The sequence below is a fragment of the Oncorhynchus masou genome, chromosome 30 (assembly GCF_036934945.1).
Source record: "Oncorhynchus masou masou isolate Uvic2021 chromosome 30, UVic_Omas_1.1, whole genome shotgun sequence".
In the NCBI taxonomy this organism is placed as follows: Eukaryota; Metazoa; Chordata; class Actinopteri; order Salmoniformes; family Salmonidae; genus Oncorhynchus; species Oncorhynchus masou.
The window spans coordinates 3,524,883-3,551,700 of NC_088241.1; the positions used below are offsets into that span (position 1 = coordinate 3,524,883).

The 26,818-nt window shown below is 44.7% G+C and overlaps 2 protein-coding genes and 1 long non-coding RNA gene across 6 annotated transcripts in view; 1 reads left to right on the forward strand and 2 right to left on the reverse strand.

The window, feature by feature from the left end:
* Positions 1-6,171, reverse strand: part of LOC135521822 (ceramide synthase 2-like) — a 74,258-nt gene extending 68,087 nt beyond the window's left edge. The window contains exon 1 of one of the 2 annotated variants that reach the window (XM_064947574.1): positions 5,561-6,171. Coding sequence is in view for 1 of the 2 variants with exons in the window: in XM_064947572.1 (XP_064803644.1) it covers positions 39-67 (29 nt within the window). In the remaining variant the exon portion in view is untranslated. Of the gene's footprint in view, positions 1-38; positions 200-5,560 lie in introns of those variants that run through there. The other variant, XM_064947572.1, reaches the window with a different exon arrangement.
* Positions 174-21,326, forward strand: LOC135521827 (uncharacterized). The gene is made up of 2 exons (XR_010452609.1): positions 174-384; positions 18,444-21,326. It is a non-coding gene; the product is annotated as an uncharacterized LOC135521827 (long non-coding RNA).
* LOC135521821 (CUGBP Elav-like family member 3) overlaps positions 20,483-26,818 on the reverse strand; it is a 66,249-nt gene continuing 59,913 nt past the window's right edge. For 2 of the 3 annotated variants that reach the window (XM_064947571.1, XM_064947569.1), the window contains exons 11-14: positions 24,765-24,869; positions 24,473-24,616; positions 24,020-24,163; positions 20,483-21,054 (exon numbers count right to left, since the gene is read on the reverse strand). In XM_064947571.1, coding sequence (XP_064803643.1) covers positions 24,036-24,163; positions 24,473-24,616; positions 24,765-24,869 — 377 coding nt within the window. In that variant the 3' untranslated portion in view covers positions 20,483-21,054; positions 24,020-24,035. Of the gene's footprint in view, positions 21,055-23,318; positions 23,410-24,019; positions 24,164-24,472; positions 24,617-24,764; positions 24,870-26,818 lie in introns of all 3 variants that reach the window. The other variant, XR_010452608.1, reaches the window with a different exon arrangement.

The window sequence follows — 26,818 nt, forward strand, 5'->3', positions numbered from 1 at the left end:
TGTGTGTGCGCGCATCGCAACAGATCAAAGAAAAATACTTTTTCAGGTCAGCCAGAGGATCCAGCATGCAACAGCACTTTTCCTGACAGAAGCCCAACTCCCCTTCCTATTGGCTGACAGGATCATGTGACCGGACTCTGGCCATTTTTCTGAGCCAATCAGACGGAGGATGTCTCGCTGGCTGGATGGGAGAGTGGAAGTGCCATCTCTCTTCCTCCCTCTGTTTCTGTGGGGCTGTCTGACAGGAGAATGTGAGTAGTCAAAGCAGACTAACACTAACATAGAGTTTCTCAACGCCTGGGGGGCAGAGGGAGAGGGGGAGGGGAGAGAGGGAGGGAGAGAGAGAGTGCTTGTTGGTCTATCAGAGGAAACCGTCTGTTCATGGTGAGTCATAACGCATATCATACATCCTCTGGCACACAGAGACGACCAGGATAGAGTAGAGCAGTTGTAGAGCAGAGTAGAGTAGAGAAGTGTAGAGCAATATATATATGAGAGAGAGAGATAGAGAGACCTGTCTAGTTTCAGTGACCTTAATTGTAATTTGAGATCAGCGTTCATAACTGAGACTACCATGTTGTAAATCATGCTTCCAGTCAATGGGGGGTTGGCGTGACAGGCTGACCTCAAATTAGGATTTGGCCTACTGAGATAAAATCTATTGAACAAGATAGACTTTGTCCAACAGTGGGTCTAAATTATGTCAGGTTAAAAGATTTAAAGTAATACAATCCACAACCAGATTAAAGTCCACATTCTGGTTTGGTTAATCTCAAACTAAAAATGTGATTTCATGACCTCGGATTAGAAGGTTTAGAGATCCAGAGCGTGACCCTCTGTATCCTCACCAGTCACACACTGATGTTATATTGTTATAACTGAACATTCACTTTAATGCAGGTCATGCCTGAGACATTTTTAACAGCAATATTCTGTTCTGTCTGTCTCCTTCTCCAACTGGCAGAGGGAGAGGATGTTGGACTGTACTCCTTGCTGTGACACTGTAAAAGAGCATTTTACTGAAATTAGAGGGTCACACACAGACAGACATGCAATAAAATGTACACATAAAAACTACAAGTGATTGAAGGAGTAAAGCCTAATGGATAGATGCAGGGTAGAGTTGGGACTCAGATCTTTGATGTGTTTACAGTCAGCTATTGATCCATCAGTGTGTTTAAGATCAGTGACATCATGCTGTCTGTGTGACATCATGCTGTCTGTGTGACATCATGCTGTCTGTGTGACATCATGCTGTCTGTGTGAGCACTTTTTACCTGTTCTTTTTAATAAGGATGCATTTCCGACAGTCAAAAGTTTAAGATATGGTTTAAAATAAAAGTTAAGAAGAGTAAATATGAGGTTTAAGCTAATTAATTTGATCTTATTCATTGCTACATGCCACTCCATATGCTTCCCATTCCTATGTTTCATTTCTCCTGCTTTTACCTTCGATTTTGTACACCTGCTTCAAACAGCTGAAAATTCAATATTTGGGGTTATTGAAAATGTATTTATTTCACAGTGGTTTGCATTGTGAAATGATTAACTTCACTTGTTTTGTCACATAAACTGAAATTAGGCAAAGTATTAGAATTTTAGCAACCAGGCTGAGCGATTTCTGCATATTGTACATTTAAGCTTTTTTATTTTACAATTTGTCAGAAGGAGCCAAACAGAATAGGCCATATACCGTGTTTAAAACATCTGTGAACTCGGAAATCTCTGACTTCCGTGTGTTCAAAACAACTGATAACTCGAAAAAAACAAGCTCCCACTCTGAAAAATAACCCAACTCAGGAACTCGGACCGTTTTCGAGAACTCCGACTTTTTGACCTGAAGATCACTGACGTCATGATTTGACTTCATATTTTCACAATTATCTCATCATATATGGAACTCCGTTTGGGTCTTTGCGTGTCAAAAAAGATACACGTCAAATAACACTATTTGACACATTAAATGACACTATTTGACACATGAAATGACACTATTTGACACATTAACTGACACTATTTGACACATTAAATGACACTATTTGACACATTAAATAACACTATTTGACACATTAAATAACACTATTTGATGCATGAAATGACACTATTTGACACATTAAATGACACTATTTGACACATTAAATAACACTATTTGACACATTAAATAACACTATTTGACACATTAAATGACACTATTTGACACATTAAATGACACTATTTGACACATTAAATAACACTATTTGACGCATGAAATAAGCTTTTAATTTGACATGTCAAATAACACAATTCTATTATAGAATGTTGTGTGTTCTGAATTTGCACGTGTAAGCCAAGCGCCACCACTACTGTCAGTAGCACTGTCAAAGCTGTACATAAAAAGTCTGCAAACAAGCGCACACCGGCCACGAACAATATATTTACAATACGGCATTAATTATAAGGCATTATTTGTTTGACCGCAACTTCTGGGGTAGCTAGCTTTGGCTTGGTACCTAGCTAGTGTAGCCGATGTGAAATGGCTAGCTAGTTAGCGGTGGTGCACGCTAGTGGCGTTTCAATCGGTGATGTCACTTGCTCTGAGACCTTGAAGTAGTGGTTCCCCTTGCTCTGCAAGGGCCTCGGCTTTTGTGGAGGGATGGGTAACGATGCTTCGAGGGTGACTGTTGACGTGTGCAGAGCGTCCCTGGTTCGCGCCCAAGTCGGGGCGAGGGGACGGACATAAAGTCTATACTGTTACATTGGTGCCGTGACCCGGATCACTGGTTGCTGCGGAAAAGGAGGAAGTCAAATGGGGGGTGAGTGTAACGGATGTGAAATGGCTAGCTAGTTAGCGGTGGTGTGGCTAATAGCATTTCAATCGGTGACGTCACTTGCTCTGAGACCCTGAAGTAGTGGTTCCCCTTGCTCTGCAAGGGACGTAGCTTTTGTGGAGCGATGGGTAACGATGCTTCGAGGGTGACTGTTGACGTGTGCAGAGCGTCCCTGGTTCGCGCCCAGGTCGGGCCGAGGGGACGGACGCAAAGTCTATACTGTTACACTAGCACCAATACAACCAGCCTGAAAACAATGACCAGTCGAAACTGCAGTCATTTTCATTATTCCCAGCAATGAATTAGGAATCCTTGCGAGTAAGTATTAGCTAGGTAGCCACTTGTTGTTCGCTTATTGAAATTGAACTTCAGTTTATGGAAATAAATAGCTAGACAGCTATTTAACCCTGTTGCCCAAAGCTAACATTATAAGCAGCCAGCTAGCTTCATCAGAGGTCCAGCTGTCCTGTCCACTTCTATCAGATCAGTGCTAATCAAATGGCCCCAGATTATTTGCTTTGCCCCCCCCCCCCCCCCAACACACTCTGCTGCTTCTCTCTGTTATTATCTATGCATAGCCACTATAATAATTCTACCTACATGTACATAATTACCTCAACACCGTTGCCCCCCGCACATTGACTCTGTACCGGTACCCCCTATATACAGCCCCACTATTGTTATTTACTGCTGCTCTTTAATTTTTTGTTAATCTTATCTCTTACTTTTGGGGGGATTTTCTTAAAACTGCATTGTTGGTTGAGGGCTTGAAAGTAACCATTTCACTGTTGTATTTGGCGCATGTGACAAATAACATTTGATTTGATGACAGAGGAGTGAGGCTTGACTGGAATGATTATGTGTTGTGAAGCTAGCCACTATAAGGATTAGGCACAATCGTGGAATTTGCGGTTTGCCTTCAAAATAAAAGTACCTATTTGAAAGTGATGCAGAAGGTTACTGTTGGAATCATGCCATATTTAGACTAGATCATGTTAAACAAAGTTGGAATGTGAAGCAATGAAATGGGGTATCAGTCTACTCGGTGACACCCACAGAACACAACTGTGAAGAGTTTACGCACATATTAGCATTGTAGCTCTTATACTGTGACTGTAACATTTAGATTTTTTTATTTTACCTTTATTTAACTAGGCAAGTCAGTTAAGAACAAATTCTTATTTTCAATGACGGCCTAGGAACAGTGAGTTAACTGCCTTGTTCAGGGGCAGAAGGACAGATTTTTACCTTGTCAGCTCAGGGATTCGATCTGCGAAATAACCTCCCCAGTCAGCCTATTGTGTATATTGCACTGTACATTTTACCTAAGGATTAGGGATCAATGAAATGGGGTATCAGTCTACTCAATACCTAATATATTTTTTCCCAACATTCTCCTCAGAGTTATCAGATTTCAAAACATCCTCGCAGTATTGTTTTTCCTCTGGAATAGTGTTCAATGCACTTTTTTATTTCACCTTTATTTAACCAGGTAGGCCACTTGAGAACAAGTTCTCATTTACAACTGCGACCTGGCCAAGATAAAGCAAAGCAGTGCAACAAAAACAGCAACACAGATTTACACATAAACACATAGTAGGTTGACTATAAATGTGGTTCAATTCACAGATGTTTCAACGTCCCACAATAAGAGCTACGACGCTAATGTTCTCTGGGTGTCACTGAGTAGACTGATACCCCATGTCATTGATCCACAATCCATAGGTAAGTATGCCCCCAATGCAACGCTAAAGTCTAATTTATCCAGTGTAATATCAACATATTTTTTTTAAATGTACAAATTATAATATTTTTTAGATTTTATATAACAACATTCCAAACTCCATTCGCATGATCTATTTAATTATGAGAGCGATTTGCGTCACTGTCAATGACATACCTTTCTTTTGGCTAACCCCAATGTCCAGTATTGTGGCTAATCGTTATTTTGGCTAGCTTCACAGAGATGGGTCCGACCACCATTAATCAAATAAAAACTGTTATAAGTTAGGGTCCTTTTAAATTATGACACCAAGCTATATAGTTAATTGTCTAACTATAGCTACTGAAACAGATGGTGTCGTTTTGCTATGTTTTTGGGGAAGAACATTGTTTGCATCCATCAGCTAGCTAGCTTTTTTTATGACCAGCGTTGTAGGTGCGCGAGACAACTTTACCAGCATCATAGCATACGTGTCGGTGAATCGTTGTGACATATGACATACGAGTGATTGTGTAATCAATGTGTAATACCTACGTAAAAGCTTTATGAACGCCTTAAATTATTATGTGACGTGCAGTCAAATTCAGATCCAATAAGCTTATTTGACACATCAAATAGTGATATTTAAAGTGTATCTTTTTTGACACGCAAAGACCCAAACGGCGTTCCTTAATCATAGCATAAACGTACGTGTCTTGCGTAATGACTCGTGTCCAAGTGATCGCGCTTCATTGTGGGCTGCATGCCTAGATAACCGAAAGGTTAGCGCAGCCACAAAGTCAAAATTGGCTATTGTAAAAATTAATGAAAAAAATAAGCCTTTTGTTTGTAATTTAATGTTAGGGTTAGGCATAAGGTTAGCCGTGTGGTTAAAGTTAGGGTTACGGGTAGGATTAGGTTGAAAACCTTCAACACTTGAACAGACTAGAGTGCTGGCTATTGTAGAAACACTGCATATTCAGACGAAACCGTTATTCAGTTTATACCACAATAACATTCTTATCGGTGTGATTGAGATAACGGTACTTACTTTGGTCCCAATCCACTCTCACTGAGGTCCAAGGCGACGTATGAGACTTTGGGTTAGAGCCCACGGAACAGACAGCGGTAGCCTATATGCAATTTTCAGAATGTTCGACCGCTGAGCAGAAAATCAGTCCAGCCAGAGAAAGTATAGCTCCGTCCTGTTGAATATATTCTGCCTGCTGCGTTCGTGACGGCCCGGGTGTCTCGTTGTTTTAGATTAGGGTCCGACCTGACCACTTCCGCAGTTGATCCACATCTTTCCATCCAGTCAAAAACAATTTTAATAGAAAGAAGGATTGAGATAAAAAAAGAAAGAGTAGGTGGGAGAAGTTGAGAGACCGCGAGACGAGTAAAGGCGGGGTTTCTTTCTGTGTCGATGGATATCCGCTCTGATTGTCCTGGATAAATCTAAACTACAAACTAGGATACTTTATCTTTCGTGTGTCCCACGTATTCTTTCTCTTCTTTCTGGGGGACAGGGTGGTTGGCCGGGAATAGGCGTATACCAGCCGAGCTGCTGCGTCTGGAGAACGGACCGCGAGAGGGGTGAGACTAGGAGTGAAATAGAAAATAACTGGGAGGAAGAGTCACAGATGACGTTTAGGCACACGAGAACACTTGGCTGACACACACACATCCGCATTTTGTTTCCGGCCCTCAATAATCACTTTTACCCTTCTCTCTATAATAATGGTGTGATTAAGGCTATTTACATTACCAACTATTAGTGCGTAAACGACAAAAAAATACAATATCGGCGAACCTAAAAAGTACAATATAGGCTAACCTAAAAAATACAATATAGGCTAACCTAAAAATACAATATAGGCTAACCTAAAAAATACAATATAGGCTAACCTAAAAAAACAATATAGGCTAACCTAAAAATACAATATTGTGTAGCGACCCGCACAGACAGCTGTGTGTTATGTGTTAGGCTAGGAGGTGGTTGTGTTGTACTGACCAGTACCCGGTGTTCGCAGGGTCCAACATGTCAATCAACCTGCTATCTGCCAATCACGGGAATGCCTGGAATGTTCTGATGCCGGGCATCCTGGTGGTTGGCAGAGTGGCGTGGAGGGGGGTTGGGCAGGGGGGTGGAGCATTGGAAGTTAAGACCAGGTTCAGCTTTTTGTTCTCTCTCTCTTACGTCTGGGCTTCCCAAGAGAAGGTCACGATTGGCTTGTGGGTTATCTGTCATCTTTTTGGCGTGTGCTACGGCCCAAACAGTAGCCTGTGTAAAGTTGGTTTAATAAACCGTCAATTCGCAAACTCAAGCCTCTGTCTGGACAATTGTTCATTTATGATCTAGTCAGGTCATTACATTGGTGTCAGAAGTAAAAACGTTGATACAAGTTAGCCAGCTAGCTAGCTGACTTATGTGGCTAGCTACCGTAGGTGAGAACGGGGATTGAAAATGCGTCGAGGGAATCCGAAAGTGAAGGTGGAGGTAGGGGACGATTATGGCCAAGGAGGTGCGTGTGAATGGACGTCGGGGGTTCTGTCTGAGGAGATCGCCAGGGCGTCGGAGCGCAGAGGCCGCTTGAGGGAGGACGTTAGAGCGATGGCGGCTGAAGCGGGCATGAGTGCTTCGTCGACTGTATTTCGCGCGGATTCTGGTGGGCGGACCGAAGTGGCGACGTCGACGCGGCGTGACGAGGAATCAGGGGCTCAGGATGTAAACAAACATGGCGGCGCCCAGTTCCCGGCTGCGTCCGTATCTGTTAAGACCCCGAAGTATTCCGGTAAGGCGGATTGGGAAGCTTTTCATGCTCAGTTTGAACTGTTAGCTCATTTTAGGGGTGGTCGGATGAAGAAAGGGCACTGCAGTTGGCTTTATGCCTCACGGATGAAGCTCTGGCCTGTTTGATATTGATTAGCCCCGAGGACAGGCATGATTATGGTGCTTTAGTGGGAGCACTGAGGAGGCGCTATGGACAGTGTGTACAGCCCGGGCTACTGCGCTCCGAACTGAGTAATAGACGCAGACAGCCTGGAGAGCCTCTACGGGTGCTAGCTAATGACATTGAGAGCCTCTCTCGGCGGGCATATGCTCACATGCCCCCTCCGTGCAGAGCGAGCTAGCACGGGACCAGTTCATACAGGCGCTCTCTCCTACGGAGCTGCGCATACAGACCCAGCTGGCTCATCCTGAGTCATTGCAGACAGCCTTGGAGATGACTTTGGAGAGGGAGCTGGTGTGGGCTGGGGCTTCAGCTGGGGCTTTGGTGGGGGTGCAGGGAGACACACCCTCTGTGCGAGCTGGGGGGCAGAGCAGCCCGGAGCCGGAAAAGCCTGCTTGGGTGGCCGAAATGACAAAACTCATTCGGGCTGTGTCGCTACAGGCGGCACGAAACACAAGCCCTGGTCCCAGGGTCTGCTGGGGTTGTGGCCAGCCAGGCCATCTGCGCCGAGATTGCCCCATGTCCCCCAGAGCTCAGGGAAACGGCTCGGGGTCCGCATAGACCGGGTAGTGCGGACCCCTGGCTTTCTATCCCAACCACCATCATCTTCAGGATGAGCCCACTGGCACAGATGGGGAAGCAAGGCTCCACTTCCCCCAGAAGCAGACGAGGGCAAGCGGATGGAGCCTGTTGTTGTGGTGGGCCGGACCTGTGTTGGGGACTTTTGTCATGTCCCTGTCACTGTGGAGGGGGTGCCCTGCTCCGCCCTGGTGGACACTGGGTCCACAGTAACCCTGGTGAGGCCAGATATTGTGCCAGGTTGGACTCAGTGTGAGCCTACCACTGTGCAGCTCCGCACAGTCACAGGTGAGCTGGCACCCATGAAAGGGAAGGGAATAATGACTCTGACAGTAGGGGGCAGGACTGTGCGTCATCCTGTGTGGGTGGCGGCTGTGCAGGACCCTTGTATCCTGGGGTTGGACTTTCTTAGGAGCACAGGCTGCCAGTTAGACCTAAATAGGGGCACACTGAGCTTCCAGGGAGGGACGGAAGTCACCATGGCCCCCCTAATGTCACATTCACTCAACCCAACAAATCCTTTACTCCAACAGTTAAAGCAGCAGAGACTCATGGCTGCGCCCCTCCCCCACAGCTGTGTGTGACTTTTCCCCAGTCCCCCTGTCACCTACGGCGGTGTGTTACATTCCCCCAGCTACCTCCATGACACAGCCCTCTGTGAGCCCGGGCCGCAACCCCCAGCCCAGCTACCCCAGATGGGAGAGGAGAGGACACTGTCTGCAGTGAGGGAGATATGGGGGAGGAACTGTGTTGGTCTTGACCCCGAGCAGCAGGAACGGTTGTGGCAGTTGCTGTTTGAATTCAGAGACAGCTTTGTGTTGAGTGAGGAAGAGGTGGGTCAGACTCATCTGGTGCAGCATGAGATCGACACAGGTGATGCTCGACCCATCAAGATGCGTCCCCGCCGTATCCCGCTGGCACGCCAGGAGGCGGCAGACAAGGCTGTGTTGGAGATGCAGCGGGCAGACTTCATTGAGCCCTCAGACAGCCCCTGGGCGGCGCCAGTCGTCATGGTTCCGAAGAAGGGGGCAAGCTGAGGTTCTGTGCGGACTACAGGCGGCTGAATGAGGTAACCAGGAAGGACTCATACCCCATACCACGTATCGATGAGTCGCTGGACCTGGTTAGGGGTCCTCCTGGTTCTCCTCACTAGACCTCCGCAGTGGCTACTGGCAGGTGCCCCTCTCCCCAGAGGCCAGAGCCAAAACTGCGTTCTCCACTAACAGAGGACACTGGCAGTTCAAGGTCCTGTGCTTTGGCCTGTGCAACGCTCCAGCTACTTTTGAGCGTTTGATGGACAGGGTGCTGGATGGCATCCCCCGACAGCAGTGTCTGGTATACCTCGATGACATCCTGGCCCATGGCAGCTCCTTCCAGTCAGCCCTGGGGGCGCTACGGCGTGTGCTGGAAAGGGTGGCTGCCGCAGGTCTGAAGCTCCACCCCGAGAAGTGCCACTTCATGAGGAGAGAGGTGTCCTTCTTGGGCCACCGAGTGGGGAAGGAGGGGATCAGCACCATGGAGGACAAGGTAGGGGCTAAGCTATGGATTTTTAATGAATTTATTTGCAAATTATGGTACCTGTATTAATGGCACCTCTTTGAACTTGTAATCAGTCTAAAAGACACCTGTCCACAACCTCAAACAGTCACACTCCAAACTCCACTATGGCCAAGACCAAAGAGCTGTCAAAGAACACCAGAAACAAAATTGTAGACCTGCACCAGGCTGGGAAGACTGAATATGCAATAGGTAAGCAGCTTGGCTTGAAGAAATCAACTGTGGGAGCAATTATTAGGAAATGGAAGACATACAAGACCACTGATAATCTCCCTCGATCTGGGGCTCCACGCAAGATCTCACCCCGTGGGGTCAAAATATTCACAAGAACGGTGAGCAAAAATCCCAGAACCACACGGGGGACCGAATGAATGACCTGCAGAGAGCTGGGACCAAAGTAACAAAGCCTGCCACCAGTAACACACTACGCCGCCAGGGACTCAAATCCTGCATTGCCAGACGTGTCCCCCTGCTTAAGCCATGTCCAGGCCCATCTGAAGTTTGCTAGAGAGCATTTGGATGATCCAGAAGAAGAATGGGAGAATGTCATATGGTCAGATGAAACCAAAATATAACTTTTTGGTAAAAACTAAACTCGTTGTGTTTGGAGGACAAAGAATGCAGAGTTGCATCCAAAGAACACCATACCTACTGTGAAGCATGGGGGTAGAAACATCATGCTTTGGGGCTGTTTTTCTGCAAAGGGACCAGGACGACTGATCCGTGTAAAGGAAAGAATGAATGGGGCCATGTATCGTGAGATTTTGAGTGAAAACTTCCATCAGCAAGGGCATTGAAGACGAAACGTGGCTGGGTCTTTCAGCATGACAATGATCCCAAACACACCGCAAACGAAAACGTTTGACCTCTGTCATTGCCAACAAAGGGTATATAACAAAGTATTGAGATAAACTTTTGTTATTGACCAAATAATTGACCATAATTTGCAAATAAATTCATTAAAAATCCTACAATGTGATTTTCTGGATTCTTTTTTCATTTTGTCTGTCATAGTTGAAGTGTACCTATGATGAAAATTACAGGCCTCTCTCATCTTTTTAAGTGGGAGAACTTGCACAATTGGTGGCTAGCTAAATACTTTTTTGCCCCACTGTACATAAGAGCATGTGGCAAAAAATACTTTAAATACTATATGAAGTGTTATTGCATAACACCATTGTTGTAAACTATATACACTTCATAGTGATCAAAATACTATATGAGTTGTTATTGCATTTGATTTATTAGGATCCCCATTAGCCGATGCCAATGGTGACAGCTCGTCTTACTGGGGCCCGACATATTTTTATTTTATTTATTTATTTCACCTTTATTTAACCAGGTAGGCAAGTTGAGAACAAGTTCTCATTTACAATTGCGACCTGGCCAAGATAAAGCAAAGCAGTTCGACACATAAAACGACACAGAGTTACACATGGAGCAAAACAAACATACACTCAATAATACAGTATAAACAAGTGTATATACGATGTGAGCAAATAAGGTGAGATAAGGGAGGTAAAGGCAAAAAAAGGCCATGGTGGCAAAGTAAATACAATATAGCAAGTAAAGCACTGGAATGGTAGATTTGCAGTGGAAGAACGTGCCAAGTAGAAATAAAAATAATGGGGTGCAAAGGAGCAAAATAAATAAATAAATAAAATAAATACAGTAGGGAAAGAGGTAGTTGTTTGGGCTAAATTATAGGTGGGCTATGTACAGGTGCAGTCATCTGTGAGCTGCTCTGACAGTTGGTGCTTAAAGCTAGTGAGGGAGATAAGTGTTTCCAGTTTCAGAGATTTTTGTAGTTCGTTCCAGTTATTGGCAGCAGAGAACTGGAAGAAGAGGCGGCCAAAGAAAGAATTGGTTTTAGGGGTGACCAGAGAGATATACCTGCTGGAGTGCGTGCTACAGGTGGGTGATGCTATGGTGACCAGCGAGCTGAGATAAGGGGGGACTTTACCTAGCAGGGTCTTGTAGATGACATGGAGCCAGTGGGTTTGGCGACGAGTATGAAGCGAGGGCCAGCCAACGAGAGCGTACAGGTCGCAATGGTGGGTAGTATATGGGGCTTTGGTGACAAAACGGATTGCACTGTAATAGACTGCATCCAATTTGTTGAGTAGGGTATTGGAGGCTATTTTGTAAATGACATCGCCAAAGTCGAGGATTGGTAGGATGGTCAGTTTTACAAGCGTATGTTTGGCAGCATGAATGAAGGATGCTTTGTTGCGAAATAGGAAGCCAATTCTAGATTTAACTTTGGATTGGAGATGTTTGATGTGGGTCTGGAAGGAGAGTTTACAGTCTAACCAGATACCTAGGTATTTGTAGTAGTCCACGTATTCTAAGTCAGAGCCGTCCAGAGTAGTGATGTTGGACAGGTGGGCAGGTGCAGGCAGCGATCGGTTGAAGAGCATGCATTTAGTTTTACTTGTATTTAAGAGCAATTGTAGGCCACGGAAGGAGAGTTGTATGGCATTGAAGCTTGCCTGGAGGGTTGTTAACACAGTGTCCAAAGAAGGGCCAGAAGTATACAGAATGGTGTCGTCTGTGTAGAGGTGGATCAGAGACTCACCAGCAGCAAGAGCGACATCATTGATGTATACAGAGTAGAGAGTCGGTCCAAGAATTTAACCTTGTGGCACCCCCATAGAGACTGCCAGAGGTCCGGACAGCAGACCCTCCGATTTGACACATTGAACTCTATCAGAGAAGTATCAATATTCTTCCAGGATACCCCGGCCAGGTCGATTAGAAAGGCCTGCTCGCTGAAGTGTTTCAGGGAGCATTTGATGAGTGGAGGTCGTTTGACCGCGGATGCAGGCAATGAGGCAGTGATTGCTGAGATCTTGGTTGAAGACAGCAGAGGTGTATTTAGATGGCAAGTTGGTTAGGATGATATCTATGAGGGTGCTCGTGTTTAAGGCTTTGGGGAGGTACCTGGTTGGTTCATTGATAATTTGTGTGAGATTGAGGGCATCAAGCTTAGATTGTAGGATGGCTGGGGTGTTAAGCATGTTCCAGTTTAGGTCGCCTAGCAGCATGAGCTCTGAAGATAGATGGGGGGCAATCAGTTCACATATGGTGTTCAGAGCACAGCTGGGGGCAGAGAGTGGTCTATAGCAGGCGGCAACGGTGAGAGACTTGTTTTTAGAGAGGTGGATTTTTAAAAGTAGAAGTTCAAATTGTTTGGGTACAGATCTGGATAGTAGGATAGAACTCTGCAGGCTATCTTTGCAGTAGATTGCAACACCGCCCCCTTTGGCAGTTCTATCTTGTCTGAAAATGTTGTAGTTTGGGATGAAAATTTCAGAATTTTTGGTGGTCTTCCTAAGCCAGGATTCAGACACAGCTAGAACATCCGGGTTGGCAGAGTGTGCTAAAGCAGTGAATAAAACAAACTTAGGGAGCAGGCTTCTAATGTTAACATGCATGAAACCAAGGCTATTACGGTTACAGAAGTCATCAAAAGAGAGCGCCTGGGGAATAGGAGTGGAGCTAAGCACTGCAGGGCCTGGATTCACCTCTACATCGCCAGAGGAACAGAGGAGGAGTAGGATAAGGGTACGGCTAAAAGCAATAAGAATTGGTTGTCTAGAACGTCTGGAACAGAGAGTAAAAGGAGGTTTCTGGGGGCGATAAAATAGCTTCAAGGTATAATGTACAGACAAAGGTATGGTAGGATGTGAATACAGTGGAGGTAAACCTAGGTATTGAGTGATGATGAGAGAGATATTGTCTCTAGAAACATCATTGAAACCAGGAGATGTCATCGCATGTGTGGGTGGTGGAACTAATAGGTTGGATAAGGTATAGTGAGCAGGACTAGAGGCTCTACAGTGAAATAAGCCAATAAACACTAACCAGAACAGCAATGGACAAGGCATATTGACATTAAGGAGAGGCATGCTTAGTCGAGTGATCAAAAGGGTCCAGTGAGTAGTGAGGTTGGTTGGGGTCACGGCGATTTAGACAGCTAGCCGGGCCATCGGTAGCAAGCTAGCATAGGATGGAGGTCTGTTATTAGCCACCTCGTGCGTTTCCGTCGGTAGGATTAGTGGGGTTCCATGTGGTAGAGGGGATGAATCCAATTCGCAAAAAAACAATAGATATAGTTATAGAGGCCCAAGAAAAAATAAAATAAATAAATAAATTGTCCGATAGGTCTATTCAGATAGCAGCCGATAAGACAGCTAACGGTTAGCGGACCGCAGATGGGCGTTCAGGTAACGTCGCGACGGAGGAGCCAGCCGGGTAACTCCCTCGGGTAGATAACGTCGGTAGTCCAGTTTTGAAGGCCCGGTGGGGCTCCACGTTGGCAGTAAAACGGGTCCGGATAGGTGATTGTAGCCCAGGAGTGACTGACGGAACTCTTCAGCTGGCTCGCTCCGGAATAATTGATGTTTGCTCCGGAATCGACGAAAGCCGATAGTCACACGGATAGCAGCTAGCTAGCTGCGAGATCCAGGTATAAATGTCCAGAGTTAGCGGTTGAAATCCGGGGACATGGAGAGAAAAATAGGTCCGGTATGTTCTGGACCGAGCCGCGCCGTACAAAACTGGCGATAGATTTTCGAGCTAAAGGATAGCTGATGAACACAAACCGTGGTTAGCTGAATACTAACGATTAGCCAGTAAAGAAGCTAACTAGCTTCTGATTAGCTTCTGGCTAGCTTCTGGATTGGCTTCTGGATTATCTTCTGGCTAGCTTTTGGCTAGCTTCTGGATTAGTTTCTGGCTAGCTTCTGGTTAGCTTCTGGTTAGCTTCTATGGAGGATTACAGATTTGAGGTAAATAATACTTTTTTTAAATATATATAAATTGGTGAGGCGGGTTGCAGGAGAGTGTTTTGAAGATGAGTTTATGGAAAATAAAAAATATATATATAAAAAGGTATGCGAAGAAAGTTGTAAATATATATATATATACGGGACACGACAAGACGAGGACAAAAGACGTCTGAACTGCTATACCATCTTGGAGCATCGGTATATAAAACGAGAAAGACATTACAGACAAAATACTTTACAATTTACATACATTTAAAAAAAACATTAACATGTAGTAGGTACAGTTAGGCAAAAAAGTATTTAGTCAGCCACCAATTGTGCGAGTTCTCCCACTTAAAAAGATGAGAGAGGCCTGTAATTCTCATCATAGGTACACTTCAACTATGACAGACAAAAAGAGAAAAAAAATCCAGAAAATCACATTGTAGGATTTTTTATGAATTTATTTGTAAATTATGGTGGAAAATTAGTATTTGGTCAATAACAAAAGTTTATCCCAATACTTGACAATGACAGAGGTCAAACGTTTTCTGTAAGTCTTCACAAGGTTTTCACACACTGTTGCTTGTATTTTGGCCCATTCCTCCATGCAGATCTCCTCTAGAGCAGTGATGTTTTGGGGCTGTTGCTGGGCAACACGGACTTTCAACTCCCTCCAAAGATTTTCTATGGGGTTGAGATCTGGAGACTGGCTAGGCCACTCCAGGACCTTGAAATGCTTCTTACAAATCCACTCCTTCGTTGCCCGGGCGGTGTGTTTGGGATCATTGTCATGCTGAAGACCCAGCCACGTTTCAGCTTCAATGCCCTTGCTGATGGAAGGAGGTTTTCACTCAAAATCTCACAATACATGGCCCCATTCATTCTTTCCTTTACACGGATCAGTCGTCCTGGTCCCTTTGCAGAAAAACAGCCCCAAAGCATGATGTTTCTACCCCCATGCTTCACAGTAGGTATGATGTTCTTTGGATGCAACTCAGCATTCTTTGTCCTCCAAACACGACGAGTTGAGTTTTTACCAAAAAGTTATATTTTGGTTTCATCTGACCATATGACATTCTCCCATTCTTCTTCTGGATCATCCAAATGCTCTCGAGCAAACTTCAGACGGGCCTGGACATGTACTGGCTTAAGCAGGGGGACACATCTGGCACTGCAGGATTTGAGTCCCTGGCGGCGTAGTGTGTTACTGATGGTAGGCTTTGTTACTTTGGTCCCAGCTCTCTGCAGGTCATTCACTAGGTCCACCCGTGTGGTTCTGGGATTTTTGCTCACCGTTCTTGTGAATATTTTGACCCCACGGGGTGAAATCTTGCGTGGAGCCCCAGATCGAGGGAGATTATCAGTGGTCTTGTATGTCTTCCATTTCCTAATAATTGCTCCCACAGTTGATTTCTTCAAACCAAGCTGCTTACCTATTGCAGATTCAGTCTTCCCAGCCTGGTGCAGGTCTACAATTTTGTTTCTGGTGTCCTTTGACAGCTCTTTGGTCTTGGCCATAGTGGAGTTTGGAGTGTGACTGTTTGAGGTTGTGGACAGGTGTCTTTTAGACTGATAACAAGTTCAAACAGGTGCCATTAATACATGTAACGAGTGGAGGACAGAGGAGCCTCTTAAAGAAGAAGTTACAGGTCTGTGAGAGCCAGAAATCTTGCTTGTTTGTAGGTGACCAAATGCTTACTTTCCACCATAATTTGCAAATAAATTCATTAACAATCCTACAATGTGATTTTCTGGATTTTTTTTCCTCATTTTGTCTGTCATAGTTGAAGTGTACCTATGATGAAAATGACAGGCCTCTCTCATCCTTTTAAGTGGGAGAACTTGCACAATTGGTAGCTGACTAAATACTTTTTTGCCCCACTGTATGTGCATAACAATGAAAGTGTTCAGTCCCAAACACTGACTCTAGATCCGTTAATACATGGTTCTAACTTGTGTCCTTTGTCCTGATCTTGTCCACATGCTCATTGTGCCCACATTTAGACAGGTGTAGACAATCAAAAGACCCCATACACCTCCAGAGGTAGTCAGACACATATTCTGTCTGTATATCGTACAAGTGTAGACCTTGACCCAGAAAATATAAAAAAATATCGGCCTATATCGAATCTTCCATTCCTCTCAAAAATTTTAGAAAAGGCTGTTGCGCAGCAACTCACTGCCTTCCTGAAGACAAACAATGTATACGAAATGCTTCAGTCTGGTTTTAGACCCCATCATAGCACTGAGACGGCACTTGTGAAGGTGGTAAATGACATCTTATTGGCATCGGACCGAGGCTCTGCATCTGTCCTCGTGCTCCTAGACCTTAGTGCTGCTTTTGATTTGATTTGATTTGATACCATCGATCACCACATTCTCTGGTCTACACGGACAAGTTCTGGCCTGGTTTAGATCTTATCTGTCGGAAAGATATCAGTTTGTCTCTGTGAATGGTTTGTCCTCTGACAAATTAACTGTAAATTTCGGTGTTCCTCAAGGTTCCGTTTTAGGACCACTATTGTTTTCACTATATATTTTACCTCTTGGGGATGTTATTCGAAAACATAATGTTAACTTTCACTGCTATGCGGATGACACACAGCTGTACATTTCAATGAAACATGGTGAAGCCCCAAAATTGCCCTTGCTAGAAGCATGTGTTTCAGACATAAGGAAGTGGATGGCTGCAAACTTTCTACTTTTAAACTCGAAAACAGAGATGCTTGTTCTAGGTCCCAAGAAACAAAGAGATCTTCTGTTGAATCTGACAATTAATCTTAATGGTTGTACAGTCGTCTCAAATAAAACTGTGAAGGACCTCTGCGTTACTCTAGACCCTGATCTCTCTTTTGAAGAACATATCAAGACCATTTCAAGGACAGCTTTTTTCCATCTACGTAACATTGCAAAAATCAGAAACTTTCTGTCCAAAAATGATGCAGAAAAATTCATCCATGATTTTGTCACTTCTTGGTTAGACTACTGCAATGCTCTACTTTCCGGCTACCCGGATAAAGCACTAAATAAACTTCAGTTAGTGCTAAATACGGCTGCTAGAATCCTGACTAGAACCAAAAAAATGAATCATATTACTCCAGTGCTAGCCTCTCTACACTGGCTTCCTGTCAAAGCAAGGGCTGATTTCAAGGTTTTACTGCTAACCTAGAAAGCATTACATGGGCTTGCTCCTACCTATCTCTCTGATTTGGTCCTGCCGTACATACCTACACGTACGCTACGGTCACAAGACGCAGGCCTCCTAATTGTCCCTAGAATTTCTAAGCAAACAGCTGGAGGCAGGGCTTTCTCCTATAGAGCTCCATTTTTATGGAACGGTCTGCCTACCCATGTCAGAGACGCAAACTCGGTCTCAACCTTTAAGTCTTTACTGAAGACTCATCTCTTCAGTGGGTCATATGATTGAGTGTAGTCTGGCCCAGGAGTGGGAAGGTGAACGGAAAGGCTCTGGAGCAACGAACCACCCTTGCTGTCTCTGCCTGGCCGGTTCCCCTCTTTCCATTGGGATTCTCTGCCTCTAACCCTATTACAGGGGCTGAGTCACTGGTTTACTGGGGCTCTCTTATGCCGTCCCTGGAAGGGGTGCATCACCTGAGTGGGTTGATTCACTGATGTGGTCATCCCCCCCCCCCCCTGGGTTGTGCCGTGGCGGAGATCTTTGTGGGCTATACTCAGCCTTGTCTCAGGATGGTAAGTTGGTGGTTGAAGATATCCCTCTAGTGGTGTGGGGGCTGTGCTTTGGTAAAGTGGGTGGGGTTATATCCTTCCTGTTTGGCCCTGTCTTGGGGTGTCCTCGGATGGGGCCACAGTGTCTCCTGACCCCTCCTGTCTCAGCCTCCAGTATTTATGCTGCAGTAGTTTATGTGTCGGGGGGCTAGGGTCAGTTTGTTATATCTGGAGTACTTCTCCTGTCCTATTCGGTGTCCTGTGTGAATCTAAGTGTGCGTTCTCTAATTCTCTCCTTCTCTCTTTCTTTCTCTCTCTCGGAGGACCTGAGCCCTAGGACCATGCCCCAGGACTACCTGACATGATGACTCCTTGCTGTCCCCAGTCCACCTAGCCGTGCTGCTGCTCCAGTTTCAACTGACCTGAGCCCTAGGACCATGCCCCAGGACTACCTGACATGATGACTCCTTGCTGTCCCCAGTCCACCTGACCGTGCTGCTGCTCCAGTTTCAACTGTTCTGCCTTATTATTATTCGACCATGCTGGTCATTTATGAACATTTTAACATCTTGGCCATGTTCTGTTATAATCTCCACCCGGCACAGCCAGAAGAGGACTGGCCACCCCACATAGCCTGGTTCCTCTCTAGGTTTCTTCCTAGGTTTTGGCCTTTCTAGGGAGTTTTTTCCTAGCCACCGTGCCTCTACACCTGCATTGCTTGCTGTTTGGGGTTTTAGGCTGGGTTTCTGTACAGCACTTTGAGATATCAGCTGATGTACGAAGGGCTATATAAATCAATTTGATTTGATTTGATTTAGACAGATCTGGACAGAGAAACCATTTCAATCGTAATTATCCTGCATTATAAAAGCATTGACAGGTGGTACCATTAACCGATTACATCAATATGTGTCTTACAATAAATACATAAATATTATTTTGAAAGAATAGCTGTGAAATAATTTGCATAAAGGAATGGACCAGGAAGTGTAACAGCGTCAGCACTGACACGGTAATAATTTAACACTCAAAAGTGTGGACCCATATAGACAGTGGCCAGTTGATTTAACACTGGAGAATTTGCTGTGTTGGCTTAAGCTACTCATGACGTACCTTATGTTATTATATTTATATATTGAAGTTGAGATATGTATTGCAGACAGGTTTAACTACATTATTTAATGCACATTTAGGCTACATATTATTAAGTGAACACACCACCTCAGACTTCAGTGCAGAGCCAACCTTTGACTGTGATCTGATTACAATCACATAGCCATCATGCAGTAGCTTTCCCAACTATTTATAAACACCGTGCACACTCAGGCTCTCATAAAGAATGACTGATAAACTCTCTCACCCTTGAACACATCAACCTAGATAACTCCTGGTGGTTTGGTGCAGGGCTATAACCTACCTACCATATCTACCAGAACCTCTCGAGAGATAACTACCTACCGAGATGGAGACTGGAATCTGTGCCTGTCTCGCCCTCTACTGGTCAATTACAATCTGTACTGTTCCTTCTCTCTCTCTTTTACATATTTTAACTGTTCCTTCTCCCCTACACCTCACTCTCACACTCTCCCTCCCCCCTTCTCTCTCTCCACCTCTATCTCTCCCTCCCCCTCTCCCCTCTCTCCCCCTCTATCTCTGCCTCTCTCTCTATCTCTCCCCTATCTCCCTCTCTCCCCCTCTATCTCTGCCTCTCTCTCTCTCTCCCCTCTCTCTCTCCCCCTCTATCTCTCCCTTCTCTCTCTCCCCCTCTATCTCTCCCTCTCTCTCTCTCCCCCTCTATCTCTCCCTCTCTCTCTCCCTCTCCCCCTCTCTCTCTCCCCTCTCCCCCTCTCTCTCTCTCTCTCTCTCCCTCTCCCTCTCTCTCTCCCCCTCTATCTCTCCCTCTCTCTCTCTTACACAAACACACACACACAATAAATCACGAAAAACGTATTTGATGTATAATACTTTTTATTATAACTTAAAAAGAGATTGGATCAAAAACAGACTCAATAAATAAGAAATAAATATCATTGTTGTAATAATTCATTCATAATTATAATTACTCTGACAGAGTCTGACAGAAACAGACCCTTTTTTGCTCTAAAAAAATCTAAAATCAGAAACTCGTAACCCCTTTAAACCCTTCATCATTTCTCCCTATTAACAAAAATAATTGATAAATTAGTCAATAAATAAAAAATTGTTAAAATATTAAAACCTCTCAGAAAAGTTGCAGTCCCTCCCACCCACATTTATCCTAAAATCTAAGTAGAAATTGAAAATATGTTTGTGATTCTCCCCTTTCTTTATTTCTAATACAATATCCCCTAACGAAGATAATAATAATAATAATAATAATATTTTGTCATTTTTCAGTGATTTATCTAAAGTACTCTCTTTTTGCATTTTTTTGTAATTTTCTAAATGTTACTCTTCTTAAACTAAATTATTTACAGGCCATAAGGATCTCTCTCCAAAGTTTCTCTAAATTACTCATTTTTGTCTCAATATTTTTTCCTGTTTTCCTTTTTTTATTACGAAATGGAGGCCTTCCTATTTGTATCATGTTATACACATGTAATAGCCATGTAATATGACATGTTATGGTCCAAAGAAGTGATATATCACCATTATTCATCATCTCATCAATGACTTTAGTAAGTACTTCCTGGGTCGTGTATGTATGTGATCTTCACTGCCCTACACACTCCAGACAAACTCCTCACAAACCATTTTCAAACTGAGTCCAGTACAATGGGTACGATTACTGACATATATGTATTTGAAAGTATGTCAGTGTTTGTGTGTGTGAGGACTATAATATGTACATTGGTCAATATCTGTGCCTTGGTCCTTTTAGAGTGCAATGTGTGTGTGTGTATGTGTGTGTGTGTGTGTGTATGTGTGCTGTTCCCCGTCGCTCAAAACAAAGGTAGTAGGTCTGAGGGCGCAATGCACGCTGGGATTCCACCACGGCCGGAGTCTGAAAACTTCACCTGCAAGAGAGAAGGAAGGAAGAGTGAGAGGGAGGGGTTGGGGGACAGATGTAGAGAGAGAGAGAGAGAGAGAGGGGGATAGTGTGAGAGGGAGTGAGTGTGAGAGAGAGAGAGAGAGAGAGAGAGAGAGAGAGCTTTTTAGGACATGGATATAGTCTTGTGGTTAACCTCTACTATAATCCTCTATATATCAGAGAACAAAGAAATAACAGTATAGAAACAATTCATCCCTCATGTGGATGACGTTTCCAATAAAAAACAGTTTACCTCTACTAAGTCTGCATCATTGGTTACTATAGTAAACCTCAACAGGGTTTTTCAACAGGGATAACGTCATGGTGCTTTTACACATAGACATACAGAGTGTCCAGGGCATGCAACTCAACACAGTGAAATATCCATGAATGTTGTTGTCGTCATTTGGGAGGCCTTTTGCCTTTTCTGTAGTTGTATGTAGGTATGTTTGTGTGTGTGTGTGTGTCCGTGCACGCACACGTTGTACTTGTGTCTTAGATCACGGCAAGCAAAGGTTCCCAACATGCATCACTCTCTGGCAGTTGCAGTATAGAAATTCTGGGTAACAGTCTCCCTTAGTCCACAAGTAGCTTAGAATTATGTGTGGTAGCTTCTCATGTCAATGCTATTTTAATGTTATTATTAGATTATTCAGATAAACTGATCTAAGGTCAGTTTTGTGTTTTCTCCCATATGGTTAATGTTTTGATTTGGGGCAGGTTAGCTGATCCTAGATCTGGCTCTATGGGTAACCTCTACTCATACCAAGAGACAATTTTTTCCCCATGTATATTAATTCTCCCAGAATTCCTATAGTTTAGGTCTGTTCTCCAATCGGCAAGAGGCTATGTTTAGCACCATCACAACAACTACAAACCATTACCTCAAAGCACCGGCCAGGGGGGTGAGAGAAGGGGAGAGAGAAAGGAAGCAAGAGAGAGAAAGAAGGAGAAAGAAAGATGGGAGGGGAGAAAATGAGAGATGGAGTGATAGAGAGATATAAAACAGGAGGGGGAAATAGACTGGTAGAAAAGAAGGGGAAATAGACTGGTAGAAAAGAAGGGGAAATAGACACCAATCAGAAAGTCAGGCCAGTCCACAATCTTACCAATCAGAAGCCAAGGACACACAGCCTACCAATCAGAATCCAGATCAGCAGAGTTTAGTGTCATCAGAGGTCCACAGTCCAGTGCTGCATCTGAATAGTCTGAAGTAACTTCCTCTCCCTGTCTCTTTCCTCTCTACGCTCATCTGCTCATCTTCCACCATATTGTTTTCACCTATTATTTGGTTTCAGTGCAGATGAAGGAAATGCGACCGGGTGATGAAGGCTCTTTAAACTATGAGATGGACTTGGACTTATCCTAGGAATGTGTGCTGTTTATGGGGAGTTATTTACAATTAATTGCTTACAATGGGGTTACCCACCTCTATATCCACATAGGTTATGATCAGCACCAAATGCAGATGGCTGGGCTAGACTGGACTGAGCTGGAATAGACTGGGCTGGACTGGACTGAGCTGGAATAGACTGGGCTGGACTGGACTGAGCTGGGCTAGCCTAGGCTGGACTAGGCTGGACTAGACTGGGATAGTTTACGGCATAAATCTGTACTTTAAACCCAACAACACATGAAGGGGCCCCATTACCTGTTACCCCATTACACACTGAATGGCCTGGTTAGAGACTGTAGGAAAACATTCAGAAACCTACTGTAACCACGCAGTTAACTTTAGACACCCTCACACACACACACACACACACACACACACACACACACACACACACACACACACACAGCCCCCTTGCAGCCCCCACACACAACCCCCCTCCCCCAGTCTAGCCCAATTATACAGTAGCACTATAATGATAATGACACCAAACAGAACACTACAGAAACTGATCAAAAACTAAACTGCGGAAAAACAACGACCATTAATACAGAATTTATCCAAATATCCAATACAATTATCCATCGGTCAATGCGGATATTCAATTGAATCAATTGATACTTAATTAATCAGATCACAGTTATTGACAGTTATTGATCAGTATGTGCACAGGTCAATACAAAAGAAAGTCACAATGCACCAAACACAGTCTGTGGTCACCACGGCAACAGGGCATGCAGGTCAGTGCATGGCCGGTTGCTCGGGGCGACGGAACAAACAAAAAAATCGCTAAGGGCAACCAGCACAGGCAATCCACCTCCACAGCAACCCAGACACAGGCCAACCAATCAACTTACAACACGTGAGAGGAAGGGGGGTCGGGGCTTTATCGGTCGCTAGGTAACCATAGTGATGGGATCCCCGCGAATTATGATTGGACGGGAGGATCTCGGGTGAGGTGTGTTGTTGTTTCAGGAAAAGATTAAAAAACATCAGAAAATAAAAATAAATAAAAAATATAAAGTTGGATAACAATATTTCAATAATTTAGTTTTGATTAATTTGGCTACAATATCTCAATGATTAAACTACCTACAAAGCATTTTTTGTTATTTCATGTGTTTAATATTCTTTACCACATATGCACTGCTTATTTAAGATCCCGCCCACTCTCGTCATTATAGCCCTTTCACCAATCAGCATTTTAGAAAGCTGTGACTGACAGCAACTTGCATAAACTCCATTGTCATTCTTTCCTGTTTCCTCCCCAAACTCAAATATCCCTCCTCCTTCCCATCACTTCTCTCTTACACACCTCCCTGACCTCACTCCTACCCTTCTCTCTCCTCTCTCCTACCCTCCTCTCTCCTGCCTCCTACCCTCCTCTCTCCTGCCTCCTACCCTCCTCTCTCCTCCCTCCTCTCTCCTACCTTCTCTTCTACCCTCCAGTCTCCTCCCTTATTCCCTTCTTCTCTTATATTGCCTCCCATTCCTCCATCCCTCTATCCACACATTCTTTCTCCTCCCTCTCTCTTTCCCAGCCCCTATCCCTTCTCACCTCTCTCCTCTCTCCTTCAGTAGGGGCGGTTGGCGTCTTTAGGTCGTTTCAGCTGCACCTTGAGTCTCTTCATGCCGATCTGGAACCCATTCATAGCCTGGATGGCAGTCTGGGCACTGGATGGGTTGTCAAAACTCACAAAACCTGGGGAGGGAGGGAGGAACGTGAGAGGAAGAGGGAACAGAGAGAGAAACATTCTGAAATGTAATATAACATGTATAATCACATTGCTTCGTTGCAACAGGGAGAGATACAGTCATACAGTATGCTACCAGCAACTGTGAGTTATGATCATCATGTATCATAGCAACAGGTGGAATTGCAATTCTCTCTTATCTCCCTCCATTTCTCCTCCGTTCCTCCTTTCTTTCCTTTTCTCCTGGATACTCACTATTCACCCATCCCTGCCTCTCTCCTATGTCTCCCCCTCCAATCCCTCTCTCTCTGTCTTACCGAAGCACTTGCTCTGGTTGGTGGCGCGGTCTACAAAGACTTTAGCTGAGATGACGTTTCCAAAGGGCAGAAACATCTGGAGCATCTCACTGTCACTGAACTCCTGAGGCAGGTGGTAGATAAAGATATTACAACCCTCCGGCCCTAGGGGAGGAACACACACACGTTAGGGTCTGCGACGGAGAGACACACTCACACAAATATTCATGAGGATCTGTGATTCACACGCACACTAATCTGAGACACACACACACACAACAGGTGCTGTCTGAGAGACAGGAAGTGACATCACCTTCTCGCTGCTGCTGTTGCTGGGGCTGCTGGTGTTGCTGGGCAACCAGGGTAGGTTGCTGTGGAAAATGCTGGCCGACCAATCCATAGGCAGCAGGGTACGCCGCTGTGATGAGAGAGAGAGTGACATCAGATGATGAAACACTGGTTGGAGGTCCAAGACACCCCTAACCACAGATCTAGGATCAGATTACCCTACATGCCCTCAATGGCAGAGATGGTAGGGAGGAAGACACCTCTGACCCTGTACCACAGGGATCATCAACGAGATTCACCTCTGACCCTGTACCAAAGGGATCATCAACTAGATTCACCTCTGACCCTGTACCACAGGGATCATCAACTAGATTCACCTCTGACCCTATACCACAGGGATCATCAACTAGATTCACCTCTGACACTATACCACAGGGATCATCAACTAGATTCACCTCTGACCCTGTACCATAGGAATCATCAACTAGATTCACCTCTGACCCTATACCACAGGGATCATCAACTAGATTCACCTCTGACCCTATACCACAGGGATCATCAACTAGATTCACCTCTGACACTATACCACAGGGATCATCAACTAGATTCACCTCTGACCCTGTACCATAGGAATCATCAACTAGATTCACCTCTGACCCTATACAACAGGAATCATCAACTAGATTCACCTCTGACCCTGTACCACAGGGATCATCAACTAGATTCACCTCTGACCCTATACCACAGGGATCATCAACTAGATTCACCTCTGACCCTATACCACAGGGATCATCAACTAGATTCACCTCTGACCCTATACCACAGGGATCATCAACTAGATTCACCTCTGACCCTGTACCACAGGGATCATCAACTAGATTCACCTCTGACCCTATACCACAGGGATCATCAACTAGATTCACCTCTGACCCTATACCACAGGGATCATCAACGAGATTCACCTCTGACCCTATACCACAGGGACCATCAACTAGATTCACCTCTGACCCTGTACCACAGGGATCATCAACGAGATTCACCTCTGACCCTATACCACAGGGATCATCAACTAGATTCACCTCTGACCCTATACCACAGGGATCATCAACTAGATTCACCTCTGACCCTATACCACAGGGATCATCAACTAGATTCACCTCTGACCCTATACAACAGGGATCATCAACGAGATTCACCTCTGACCCTATACCACAGGGATCATCAACTAGATTCACCTCTGACCCTATACCACAGGGATCATCAACTAGATTCACCTCTGACCCTATACCACAGGGATCATCAACGAGATTCACCTCTGACCCTATACAACAGGGATCATCAACTAGATTCACCTCTGACCCTATACAACAGGGATCATCAACTAGATTCACCTCTGACCCTATACCACAGGGATCATCAACTAGATTCACCTCTGACCCTATACCACAGGGATCATCAACTAGATTCACCTCTGACCCTGTACCACAGGGATCATCAACTAGATTCACCTCTGACCCTATACCACAGGGATCATCAACTAGATTCACCTCTGACCCTATACCACAGGGATCATCAACGAGATTCACCTCTGACCCTATACCACAGGGACCATCAACTAGATTCACCTCTGACCCTGTACCACAGGGATCATCAACGAGATTCACCTCTGACCCTATACCACAGGGATCATCAACTAGATTCACCTCTGACCCTATACCACAGGGATCATCAACTAGATTCACCTCTGACCCTATACCACAGGGATCATCAACTAGATTCACCTCTGACCCTATACAACAGGGATCATCAACGAGATTCACCTCTGACCCTATACCACAGGGATCATCAACTAGATTCACCTCTGACCCTATACCACAGGGATCATCAACTAGATTCACCTCTGACCCTATACCACAGGGATCATCAACGAGATTCACCTCTGACCCTATACCACAGGGATCATCAACTAGATTCACCTCTGACCCTATACAACAGGGATCATCAACGAGATTCACCTCTGACCCTATACCACAGGGATCATCAACTAGATTCACCTCTGACCCTATACCACAGGGATCA